Source organism: Thyridium curvatum (assembly GCF_004353045.1).
Source record: "Thyridium curvatum strain D216 chromosome Unknown NODE_69_length_225005_cov_99.022861, whole genome shotgun sequence".
NCBI classification, from domain to species: domain Eukaryota; kingdom Fungi; phylum Ascomycota; class Sordariomycetes; order Thyridiales; family Thyridiaceae; genus Thyridium; species Thyridium curvatum.
The window spans coordinates 61,397-74,165 of record NW_022156824.1 but is presented as its reverse complement, the minus strand read 5'-3'; the positions used below and the strand labels follow the sequence as shown (position 1 = coordinate 74,165).

Here is a 12,769-nt window from a genome sequence, read left to right as displayed (position 1 = left end):
CTGCAGAATACCCTGTTTTCGTAGGGTCAATGGATAACCGCAAGTGGAGGTTGTTGGTACAGCCTACTGGAGAAGGGCGTACTTGTACTTGTAGACTGGGATTTTGCAGGTTGGGGATGACGATGTCTATGTATGTTGATTGCATTGGGCCAAGGGTCAACGAGCTACACGGTTCGCAATCATGGCTTCCAACAGTACGTTCTGCTCCTTTCTTCTCCTTTCTCATCGAGATTCCTAGGCATGTCGGCGGTCGGTTTTCCTCCTCAGTAGCAGATCAACCTGAAATGCCAGCCCCGGGGTAGCGGGTCGATGCAACCCTACGATGCTGCACCGCTCAGGAGAAGAGGCGCGAGGATCGAGCAGAGATTTGTCAACTCTAGCACACCGCGTAGGCCAACGGCCCGGAGCGTTTTGTTTCTCAGTTCGTATTGTCGTCCACCTGAGACTCTGTCGTTTCAAACAGTCGAGGAAACAGGCGATCGCGAGCAGGCCAACGGCTCCTAGCAAAGATCTGCGCGACGAGGGTTTCACGGGCCTGTCTAGGCATGGAAGGGTGTTCCTTGCGTGCAGTCCAGGGTCGGGTCCCACGTACAAGGCTTGGAGAACAGAGTCAAGTGATGGCCAGATTCGTTGACGGCCTGCTAACAGAAGTACTTGACTGTCCATCGAACCCGTCGGATTTAGGTAGTGGGATAGGTCTTTCCGAGTTCTAGGGCAAGGACATGACAAGGATATTGATTGTTAAGATTGAGGTAGCTCCTGATGAACTTCCGTCCACCATTCAGACGCCCACTTGGGAGTCGAGGGGAGTAAAACACATCGGCACTCTCTCCATGCAATGCCCACCTACGCGGCTAAGCGGCTGGAGAAGGACCCATGGGCGATCCTGGTTGTGTCTATCCCAGATCGTTTCGCGATTCGACAACAATCTCCAGTTCTTGGTCATCCTGACGCTTGAAGGCCAGGCCCATGGCCTTCCTCGTAACGAGCATGTGCGGACTTGTGGCCGAGCAAGTTGCAGAAAAGAAAGGAGGCCAGGGCTAGTGTCAACCGGCTCGAAAGCGGACACGGCAAGGGATGCCTCCCCCTCCCGTGCGACAACGTTTCCCGGGTTCTAAAAACGCCTTTGCTGGAATCCTAGATGAACGCGTGCCGCCAACAGAATAAAACTCGTCGGGATGAGCCTAAAGACCCGCGGTGCCGCGGTGGAGAGAGAGACTGCGCGGAGGGTCCCAGGCCCTGATGATAGCAGAACCAGGTATTGGGCGTGTGGGTTGAACTTCCAAGAACTACCTTACCTGCCTGTATGCTCTGGCCCGTCGTTTATTGGATTTTAGTATCATTGAGGCATTCCGTAGGCCACGCTCGCATCTCATCCCGCTTTGGGTAGCATGAGTCGGGATCCATCCCATAGGTAACTTAAATGGAGTTGCGTGCAGCAACCCGGCGGCTCATTGTCCCGCGTCATGGCTTTCTTTTTTTTCCCTCTCTCCAGGATTCATTCCTTTACGGAGTACTCGCATCACACAAGATCCAAAAAGGAGGGGGGAGGGAGTCTGGACCACCGTTTATCACTGGCCAAAGAGGAGGAGAGCCCAGCCGCACACAGCATCTGACAGACTGAGAAAGCCCAAAAGCCTTGAAGACCTCCCGACAGGGATGATCCAGAGATTTGACCGGGCAGGGGTCCCGGGCTCAACCTGGGCTGCCACGGCTGTTTAGGGAGCTAGACTGCCCCTTAGGGAAACCCCGCCAGGGGCTAGTGAGCTAGGCGTTGCTAGGATGGCCGCTCGCGGGCGCTGGTGGATGTGGGCTGCTGCAGGTGGGTGGCGTGCTAAAAAGGCTGCAGCGTCGAATCCGGGCGGCCAGTCACATCTCCTTTTCCCATCCGTGATGGATTGATAGCTACCTAGGTACATTACCTGCCATTTCTCCTATCTTGTATTGTAGGTAGGCATTGTCTGGGTGTACGAGGAGCGGGGGGGAGGACGGACACGGCTGGACTGGCATGGTTACAATACTCCAATGTATCGATGAATGAACGAGTGAATATCAGCAGCCTGCACTGCAGGACAGAGTCCATCAATATTACAGCTCTGCCAAGACGACCAAAGAACGCATAGAGCCCCCCCGGAAGGTCGAGTTACGGGGTGTGTTTGTTCAAACAAGACCAGAGATGTGACCAGTCTCGTCGCTTATCCGTAGCGAGAGAAACGGCCCCTAGACCGGGTAGGCCTGCTCGCAGAGTAGATGCCTACCGAGGGATCGTGCTCGACAGTGGAATAGCAACGTAGTCAGATACAGATACAGATACAGATCAGATCAAACCCTCTCCCCTTATGCTCCTTCATGTCTACCTTACGAAGTTAGGTACTCGTCTCTCAGCACCAACTGGCGGTGGGTGTACCTACAATACTTACAAGTAGATTCGCATTCGCGCTACGGTAGCGTCCGGCCGGGTGTGGGTACAGTCCAGCTTTCTCACCAACGCCAAATCTCCCTCTCCGTATCCAGCACCGCACCCTTTCTCCCAAAAGATCCTACCCTCCCTCCAACGCTTTCGGCTGGCTTCCCCCTCGCGCTCTCCTGCTCCCTCCCTCCTCCGTCCTTCGAGGTCGGAAGGTCGTCGTCGGCAGGGTATTCCAAGCTCAGTATTCCAACACACAAATACCAACCAACATGCGCACCAAAAACCTGTAGCACGCTACTGAGACATTGCTGTGTCTCCTCCACCGAAAGAGTACAATCGCCAGGCACGACGACAGTCCCTATTTGCAACTGCGCCTTGGGTCGAACAGGCGCCTGAATCGGCATCCCCAGATCACCAACACGACACGCCATATCGTCGTTATCGTGACTCTTTCGAAAGCTCAGAAGGCATTGAACTCGGTAGTTCGATAGGCATAGCACGGAGCAGCTCGTTCTGTGGACAGTTCTGTTGTTCGTTGAGGACTCACGGTCTTGTCAGCCGCCGTGGCCTGGAGAATCCTGCTACCCAAGTACCTCGCACTGCAAGATGCACATGGGCCCAGACCTGGCTTCCTGACATCTGTCTGCGGTCGCTGGCACTTGAGATAATCCTGCACGCCAGCAAGAGCCGCGCCGCTGTCGTGCCTTCCTTTCGCTTCCACTGCCCGGCTCGTACCACCCAGTCAGCAGCAGTCACAGACTCTTGCGCGGGTGGCTGCAGCGCGGAGGCCCGTCTCGAACGCGCCGCCGAGAAGTCCTGCCTCACCCTGGGTCGCACCGGCCCCGTGCTGCCCACGACGACTAACCCCCCCTTTTCCCCCGAGACGAAAGCATGTCAGCCGTCGCGATGTCGTCCACACGCCCCCAGAACCAGACGTCGCTTGCCCGCGACGATCACGTTACACCTGCGCGATCTCCAGCCCAGCCACAGGATGCACGTTCCACGAGCCGGCCAGAAGGCGAGGCGCGCCGGACCCCGAAACCCAGGCAGGGCAACATACCCCTACACCCGATCCCGACCATGCAGGCCGCCTTTGCCGAGTCACTGCAGGAGGTCACATCCGGCACCCTCGCTTCCAAGCCCAAGCTGCGCCCCGGCGACGCCAGCTTCCGCCGCGAGCAGCTGCTGGATCAAGATAAGTCCGAGGGCCCCCCGGCTCCTCTCTGGCGTATGCGCCCTGGTCAGAAATGCCACGAACTGCGAAAGCTCATGGCCCAGATCTCCTTTGGCGTCTATCTCCTCCTGAACGGCTTGGCCAACAGCGATGCTCAGGTCGTAGCCATACTTCAGGAGCACATTGACGAGGTTGACGAGTTCCTAGAGGTGACGCTCGAGGATTTCCAGCTGGCCATCAAGGAGCTGACCGAGCGGATCGACTACCTCAAGCTGCCCATGGAGAACATGACTGTTTTTGAGCAGATGCTCGAAGATCGGAATTTCCGCCTGCAGATCGTCGAGGGCAATGTCAAGATTGAGCACATCATCTCCCGCACAACCACGGCCCTGGTGCAGTCCGTTCAGGACGTTTCTGAAGGCCTGAAGTGCACGCGTGAGTTCACTCTATACTTGACAGAGCAAGAAAATGGCCCTTGGCGGAGGAAGAAACCAGATATCGTCAGCATCTACGACGCGATGCGCGGCAACACTGGCGGCTGGTTCAACGCTTTCGTCGACCTCCAAGCAAAGAGCAATACCATGAACGCCTTGATTGGCAAATTGAACGGTATGACTGCCGAGATGGATCGCAGAGCTGGCGAGGTCAGCCGGCGGACTAGGTTCAGCGTCCGTCCCTACACCAGCCCTGCGCACACTCCGAAAGAGATCGGAGGGGCCAGTCCCCGAGAGACTCTACGGGAAAGTCCCGTGGAGAGTCCAGGAGCCAGCTTGGAGGGCAGTCGCCCATCTTCTCAGGGTTCTGCCGAGGCTACACCCCCGGCGTCTCCATCTCCCAAAGTCTCTGTCGCGCCCCCGAGGCTGTCTCTACGGTTTAGTCGGCTCCCGGAGGAGCGGCCGGAAGGACCTACATACTTCGACCTACCCATCAGGGATTCTTTATTTGTTAAAGACACCCTCCCGTCTTTCCAGTACACGCCAGCACAAACGCCCGAGATTCGAAAGGACGACTCACCCAAGGTGATTGTTGAAGAGCCGGAGACAAAGCCAGAAGAGCCGGAGACGAAGGCTGAAGAGCTGGAAACGAAGGCAGATGAAGCCCAAGTTGAGCTACCCAAGCAAGATCTATCAGATCCAGCATCACCCGCCTCCGGGGCATCGCCGCCTCCGCCGACGTCGCCAAAATCGCCAAAATCACCAGCCGAAGACGGACCGCTGTATATCCTTCAACCGCGGACATACACACCGTTGCCGCCAGCCCCGCTACCTTCGCCCCGTATCGTTGAAGAAGCCGCTAAAAAGCACAGCCCAGCTGGGAGCAGGACAGAGGTGGTTGAGGAAAAGAAGAAGCCTCGCAACGATCCGAGCCCACCGCCACTTCAGGAGAAGTCAAGTCGGAGGCGGCTCTCCGCCTCGCGAAGGCGAGAAGCGCCAGAGGCGGTACGGAGCATTTCCTCGCCGCTCCTCCGGGACAGCGCCGAGAAACAGAGCATAGCCATACAGATCGAGGGAGAGGCTGCAACAGACGTCAGGACGGAGACCGGGCAGCCCACAAAGAGGACCTCACTGCGCCAGCGTGTATCTCTGAAGACGACTCCTCCGCAATCCATCCAAGTGCCTCCCCGCCACGACCCTACTCTCCAGCGTCCGACGTTTGCTTCCCCGAGGACATACCAGAACTACCGCACCTTCACGGGCCCCGACTCCGCTTACGGGTCCGACGTTGACCGGGCGGCTGTCCGCTCCATGGCGGATCCTTCCGGCGTTGACTTCTCGCCCCCTGTCATGCCTGGCATGGTCCCATCTCCCCAATCCGATCAGCAGTACTTCCGGCCCGTGAGAGCCAGTCCTCACTCTCCCCTCCAGCAACGGCCACATACCGCCGGGAACCAGACTCCAGCCTTTGCCTATCACCAGCGCAACGCGCCCTCCCGCATGGGTGGCATGAGCATGCTCAGCACTGTGTCGACCCTAAACCCAGATGCGCCTGGGGATCGTACTTTGAAGAAGAAACGGAGTGCATTCGGCTGGCTGAAGAAGGCCTTCTCGCTCGACGAAGAGGAGCGAGCCGCTTTTGAGCAGCGCAAGCGCGAGCAACAACATAATCTTTACTACGACGGCCGTAGCCCACAGTTTTTAGACGGCAAGCGGATTCGAAGATGAAACACGCGTCAGATGGACGCCCCATCACCCTCAGCTATCAGCCATACCCGATCTGGCGGCCCTTTGATATAGTACTTTGTGGATCAACTCCATGATGCAGACCGTTTCTGCGTGCCAGTCTCTACTACACGTCACACACTACACTATCCCAGATGCCTTGAGTTGCATCAGCGATTTGGATCATTCATCAGCGTCTCGCCTTCGATACCCAAACATATACCCACGGCACGAGAACTCTTTTACGCCATTGCATAGCGCTCCACATCAATGTATTATTATAATAGCTCCTATACTCTATTCCCCTTTGCTTTGGTTTTCTTTTCTTGTTGTTTCAAAGCCCATGTTTGCACGTCTTGCAAACAGATCTCCTGCATATAAGAAGGAAACCAGTGAGGCTTTTTTTTGTTGTCAATCTCTCTATTTAGCCGTTGATTTCCTCTGGCCACATTATGCGAGCGTTGGAAGTCTTTGATGAGATGAGAAATGGGCGGGGTGAATACACCCAATGCATGGTGATGTGTTTCCAACGCACAATATTGACATTCTCCGTCACCATGGCTGAAGGAGGACACGGAGGAAGGGTTTCCGTTTTCATGGACGGCATTTGTGATGCTCATGGACTAATGCGGGATGAACTCGGGGAAGGAGCATAGAAGGATAGGAAAACCATCGAAAACAAATCATTGGCAAACATTCTTCTTTGTCATTGTATGTGACATTCATGTGTTGCTGTTGTCAAGGTTGTGTGTCAGACGTAAGACTTAGGAGGGTTTGGCTCTTTCGTCCTGCCTGTGCCCCGTGGAACACATAAAGTAGTGGGATAGGCCTAGGGGAGTTTGTAGGGTCTGTCCAATTTCTAGAGACGAGGAAATGAAGGGAGTACGGACCCTCAATTAGCAACCAGACCGAGACTGATTCTGTCATGGATGGGATGAGAGACTTTCTGTGGTGGGGGGCCATGTGGTCTCCCGGGACGGGGCCGGGCCACAAGAACGGTGCCGATGTGGACCCGCCGCTTGTTTCCGGGGGCATGCACCATTTAACTCGGAAGATGGAAACGAGTAGCTGTCTTCCCGTGAGACACTCTGACTGTACACCACACGGTGTGCTGAAGGTCCATTCAGTGTTCCGACGTTTTTGGGGTTTCCCGGACGTGCTCTTGTCTGTTTGTCAAGTCCAGTACACTCACTCTAGGTGGTTTGCCATCAGTGTGCTTTGTAAAGTTGTAGGTCATCCAGCTGTGTGCCTCCCATCTAAATAAATACTTGTTGGTGGGAGATACAGCAATGAGATCCTCAGAGCAAAACTTTCATTAGCAATGGCTACTAATGGAGGCAGTCAGGAAATCAGAAGAGAAACAATGACAAAGTGTGATAGATGAGAGGGGTTGAATGGCCAAGGCATTCAAAGTCTTCTCGTGTTCGCGTTTCCACTCCTTTGCAAACAAAATGACATTGCAACAAGGTCTCCAAGTCCAAGGGCGGACGATGCTGACTGTGACAGAACGCAAACCGACAACTCATCCCACAACGGCTCTTCCCTGACATGACATGACAGACTGACTGACTGACTAGATCGGTGGACAATGGCTTGTTTGTGAACCATGTGTCTCCAGCAATCAGAGAGGCAAACTTGTTTCTTCAACGGGGGACAAGGCTCAGAGATTGTGTATAAGAGGGTTTACATCTGGACATTCTCAATGCCCTACTTTCTCTACTGACTCCCATTTAAAATTCCCAAATCCATACAGACTGTACTGTCCCTTGGCACACCTTCCTTTGTTCAAGAAAAGACAACCGGGACCGTACTCTTCCTCGCCACACTCACTGTGTGTGACCCTTTCTGAAGCAGCAGACCATACCTCTCAGACTACAAGAGAAGAGAGAAGAACTATGTGCCTCCAGCACATCCACGTCTGCCCCATCTGCGCAGACTACATCGTCCCCGTCCCGCGCTGCGAGGCAGCCGAGGAGGCCGACCGGGGGACCGCACCGCTCCTCGCACTCCCAGCCCCTCCCGGACCACCGCCGGCCGCGCCGTCGCCGCCCTCTCTCAACAACGGCGGCGGCGGCGGCGGCGGCAGCCACCACTATGACCACCACCGCCACGGGTCCAGCTTCTCCGACTCGGACGAGACGGCCGTAGATTCGGACACCGACTCCTTCTCCTCCTCCGCCAGCAGGCGCGGCCACAGCGGCCGCCGCCCCGCGCGCTTCTCGACCGCGAGCGGCGAGCAGGCCCGGCAGCGCTGGGCCGGCCTCGTCACGCGCATCAGCTGCCCGGCCTTCGAGTCGCGCAACAAGGCCGCCTTTGCGCTCTGCGACGGCTGCAAGGCCGACATGGCCGCGCTCTTCGGCGGCGGCGGCGGCGGGGCCGCGGGCAGCGTGCAGCCGCCGCACGAGTTCCCGATGGTCCGGGCGGATGGGTATGTGGTCTGGGGCCTGATCAAGGCTGAGTGAGAGTAGAGTGGAAGCTGGGCTGAGCTGAGCTGAGGGAGAGAGAGTCCATGTCGTTGGGGGATTTTCTTTTTTGGAGGAGAAGACAAGGGGAGGATAAGAAAGGGTGAAGGGGGGGGGAGTATCATCTTGACATTCTTGAATAGAGTTGATATGCCCTTGCCAAGTGCATGTTCGGCCTATGTGTGTGTGTGCATGAGCATTGCTTGTACTTCTACACTGGTGAATCCCCATTCCCTTCCCTCTGTGGGTTTATTCAAATACATATGAAGCAGCAATCCCTTTGGATTATTCATCTTGGTCCAACAAACTCAAATTAGCACTTGAGATATGAAACCCAACATTGCTCCGTTTTGGCCAACATATAATAGTCCACCGCTCCACTGTAATAGAAGGGCAACGATTTGTCCCCGCATGTAAGAGCTCAATGTGAACATCTCGTATAGATGAATCAAGGACACAGAGATGGGCCAGTGCAGATCTGGCCTTCTGGAGCCGTATTGATGAATCTCTGTATCGGAAAACAACACTTTTCTTCATTCAGCAAAGATAATTACTAAGCCCTGTTCCATAGAACTACGTACTCCCTGCCCTTGACGGCAGCTCGCCGTCGAACCAAGGCCCTCTTGCCCGAGAAGACGGGTCGTCAGATACCGACTGACAATTCAGAACCGAAGAACAGCACCAGGATGAACACAAACGCTTCGGTATCATCTTTAGAAACACGTATTTGACTTGACAATCGAAGTGAAGATTAGGGGGGGTGGGATATCAAGAAAACAAGGCGAGGAGTACATAGAGAATAAGGGGAGACAGCTCGTGCGTGCCTGCATCTTCTTTTGTGTTTCAGAGTGCATGAAAAAAAAATGAATAAAAAGATAACCTGTGTTGGTTGGTAAAGGGGGTTGTCTAATGGTATCATTCAAGTAGTATCGCAAGAGAAAGTAAACCAACAATCAGAGAATCGTAAACTCAAAGCCAGCTGAAAGCCAGCGAGCCCGAGATAATGACGAACAACTACGCAGCAGTGCAGGACACAGGCCGGACCCGTTTCAATGCAGTGAGCATTTTACCGGCGGACAGGGGGCGTACGGCTGCCAGGGCCACTTGTGCCCTCCATGTTACCAGTGAGCTCAGCAACGCGAGCCTTGATGCGGGCGACGCGAGACTCGATGGCTGTTCATCACAATTAGTACAAGGTTCACAAGCAAGCCGTGGGGGAAATCCACTCACTCTCTTCACCGCTCGTGTCGTCATCCCCATCCGTGGTCTTGCTCTGCCCTCCCCGGCTCTGCTCCTCGCTCTGGCGCTGAGCCGCGCGGTTGGCCGCGTTCTGGCGGATCTGGGCCCAGCGGTCTTGCATCGGCACGCCCGGCTGGGCCGCAGCCTGCTGCCTCTTGGGCTCCTCGACCGGCGAGTGCTGAACCTCGACGACCGGCGAGCGCTGACGGGCAATCGGCGGCGGAACCGCATCTTCGGTCTCGGCATCCGAGTCCTCGGGAATGAAAGCAGGCTGGTCCGCGAGCGGGCCCTGGTCGAAGCGAGAGAACTCGTGGTCGGCTTCGCGCTCGTCGGCGGTGTCAACCCGCGAGACTGAGTTCACCGAAGGCTCGTAAGAGGGCTCGGGAGCGATAGAAGCGACTGGGGTTTGCGAGTAGGAGAGCGGCTCTGCTGGCTCCGCCCTGGGAGTGAGGCTTTCCGGAGCGTCGTGCGCCATGGCCTGTTGCTGCTCCATAGCAGGCTCCGCGTGGTGTACAGGTTCCGGCGAAGGAGCGCTCGGGGCGGTGGGGGCCTTGGCCAGCATGTTGTTCACATCGGCAGCGGCATTGTCCGGCAGCTTAGACTGCCTGTTCTTCCTGCCAAACAGCTTGCGGAAACCGCCGCTCTTCTCCTTCTCCTTGAGGTCCTTGTGCAGCTTGTTGGCCCGCTTCTTGCTCTCCGGGCTCAGATCAGGAGCCGGAGTCACCATGTTCTCTCGAGCCGACTCCGACGCCTTGGGCTCTTCGTCCTTCGGAGGGGGCGGCAGAGGAGTGCTTCGGCCACCTGCGTCGGGACGGTCAGCGGGATGTACGTCAGCAGGTGCTTCAAGCTCTTTTTCGGTGGCAGGCTCTGGTCCAGGCTCGGCCTTCTCCTCAATGGGAGCGGGGTGGTGCGGTGCGGCAGCCGATGGCTCCTTTGCGGGCACCTGCGGAGCGTGGTCGTAACCGTTCATAGCGGAATGGCCATTGGTCATGGCCGGTGCTGTGGCCGAAGTCGGAATGCCTCGTCCCGCGCTCGTGTTGGAGAGATATGCCTCACGGATCGTCTCCTTGTCATACTTGCTGGCCCACTTCATGGCTGGTGAGGCTTCGCTCATGATGACGGGTTGAAGGGTGAGAACACTGTTTGTCTTCTCGTGCATCACCTCGTGGTCGTTGCGACCGCGGCGAGGCTTGGCGTCCTGCTGTGCTGCCTTGGCTTGCTGCTGGAGCTGCCTTGCCTGCAGCTGCTGAGCGGCGGCCTGGATCTTGGCCTGCTGGTCTGGCCCGATACTCGTCTTGCTGAAGCCCATCGTGCTGCTTGCCTTCAGCGAGTTGCTCCCTTTGTCAAGCGCATGCTGACCAGTAGACTTGCTGCGAGAGATGCCCTTGTTGCGTCGTGTCCAGCTGAAGAAGCCCTTCTTCTCGGCAATATATGCCCCCGCATCCGGTTCCGGTGCGGCGCCCTTGACCATCTCCTCCATGACGAGCCAGCGCCCAGTGCGGATCTTGGTCTCGACGACGGCGCAGCGACCAAAGGCAGACTTCCTCTCAGGTGTCTCTTCAGGGGCCAGACTGGTCATCCAGACCCACCAGAAGGCATCGTCCAAATCAAATCGAGAGATGCTGGCGAGCTCGCCGGGCTCGAGTTGATGCTCCGTCTCCAGCCTCGGTCTGTGGGACTGGGAGCTCCGCTGACGAACAGCAGTGTCGATGGGAGGCAAGACCTTGTCAGGTGGAAGAAGCAGGTTCGTCGGGCTGCCCGAGCCGTCGTCAACGAAACCGGATGAAAGGAAATCGGCCCAAGATGGAGTGGTGGGCCGGCCGCCGCCGTTGCCAGACGCGGGCGCGGTCCTGAGGCCGTTTTGCTGGTGCGGTTTGCGCGGCGAGAGTGGAGCATCATCGTCGTCCTCCTCTTCAACGAGGGTGCTGGTGAAGCCTATGTCTTCGAACCGCGACCACGAGGCATCCCGAAGGCTCGTCGAGTGCTTCGAACTGGACACGGCTTGCGTCTGATTTGCTGCCGAGATCGACTTAAGAACTCTGCGGCACTCTTCAGTCAAGGCCTGGACCGGATCTTCAAACTCGGAGAATTCTCTGAGAGCCCTGTCCTCGTCACGGTACTGGAAGTGATTCCCGCGTCGCAGCAGAGCAAAAGGTGTAGGCGAGACCGAGTCGACGATCATGACCACTTTGTAAGTTGTCGACATCATCAGAGACGGCCTCTGAGGAGGGTACTCGGTTTCCTGTAGAAGCTTCTGCAACGACATGGGGAGCATGGAGATGCCTCCTTGACTCTGCTGAGGGGCGAGTGACCTCAGGTAGGCAAAGAAGAGATGGCTTGTAGCATCGGCCGCGCTGAGCCAAGCCTTGTAACCGCCCTCAAATCCATTACCAGTGTCCTTCTGCTCAAAGGTCCACCACGCAGCCATGCGCGAGACCTTGCGACCACCGAGACCGTTGGTCTTGCCGTGGGCGGAGATGGCAGCCAGAAGGTCAAAAAAGTCGAAAATAATGCATGAGCGAGCGCCATTCTCGACACTCAGGGGAATAAAGGTCTTGAATGAGTCTCGTGCAAAGCTCGAGTCTATAGGCGGTCAGTTGCCAGGTTCGAGAGGTAGAGAAGCTGAAGAAGACTCACCCTGCTCGCCGACCTTGAAGAGTTCATAGGCATCCCACCCCACGAGACCACCCTGCAACCTGCTCCAGCACCACTTTATCACGCCCGAGATGACCTATCATCCAGGTTAGAGTGCGACACCGGACCATCCAAGCTGTGCGAGTACCAACCATTGGCTCAGCCATACGGAGCTCTTGTATCAGAGCCTCCCCGCGCATCGTGGCATGGCTATCAAAGAAGTGGCGCACAAACGTGCGCACAGCGCTGGGATCGGAAGTCGGACGGAAGGGCAGAAGAAGGAATGGGTGGTCGAGGGCTGTCGCAAGAGTTCGGTTTAGCTTCAATACCAAAATTTGCAGGCCACATGTAGAGGATGTAGCAAGCAGTGCACAGCGGGAGAGAACAATGCGCATATCGTACCTCTGGCCTTGAGCTCCTCTGTACATCTCCGGACCAATTCCTGGATCTCCTCGGGCTCGACCGTCTTGCGCGCGTAGGCGTCGTCCCATTTCGGCTTCTGGGGTAGCTGGCTCGCGAGGGCGTCGAGGTGGGCCTGCTTCTTGGACTTGGCTTTCGAGGAACCGTCCTTGCCCTTGAGGCGGGAGAAGAAGCCGGCCATGGTCGGGCTTCAATCACTGCTCTGGGGCTACGATCGAAGAGGCAGATATCGAGGGCTCGAGTGCGTGCTGTGGAAGCGGCAGTGGGAAGA

At 56.7% G+C, this 12,769-nt stretch overlaps 3 protein-coding genes across 3 annotated transcripts; 2 read left to right on the top strand and 1 right to left on the bottom strand.

The window, feature by feature from the left end:
- Nucleotides 1-3,316: 3,316 nt before the first annotated feature.
- On the top strand, nucleotides 3,317-5,746 carry E0L32_009480 (uncharacterized protein; the record flags this gene model as incomplete). The annotated part of the gene is made up of 1 exon (XM_031144450.1): nucleotides 3,317-5,746. The coding sequence occupies one exon, from the start codon at nucleotides 3,317-3,319 to the stop codon at nucleotides 5,744-5,746; it is 2,430 nt and encodes an 809-aa protein (XP_030990999.1).
- A 1,892-nt stretch (nucleotides 5,747-7,638) lies between these two features.
- On the top strand, nucleotides 7,639-8,205 carry E0L32_009479 (uncharacterized protein; the record flags this gene model as incomplete). Its single annotated transcript, XM_031144449.1, has 1 exon — nucleotides 7,639-8,205. One exon carries the CDS (start codon nucleotides 7,639-7,641, stop codon nucleotides 8,203-8,205), a length of 567 nt encoding a protein of 188 aa, XP_030990998.1.
- A 1,066-nt stretch (nucleotides 8,206-9,271) lies between these two features.
- On the bottom strand, nucleotides 9,272-12,679 carry E0L32_009478 (uncharacterized protein; the record flags this gene model as incomplete). The annotated part of the gene is made up of 5 exons (XM_031144448.1): nucleotides 9,272-9,378; nucleotides 9,436-12,027; nucleotides 12,082-12,175; nucleotides 12,231-12,376; nucleotides 12,481-12,679. The coding sequence occupies 5 exons, from the start codon at nucleotides 12,677-12,679 to the stop codon at nucleotides 9,272-9,274; spliced, it is 3,138 nt and encodes a 1,045-aa protein (XP_030990997.1).
- Nucleotides 12,680-12,769: the final 90 nt, after the last annotated feature.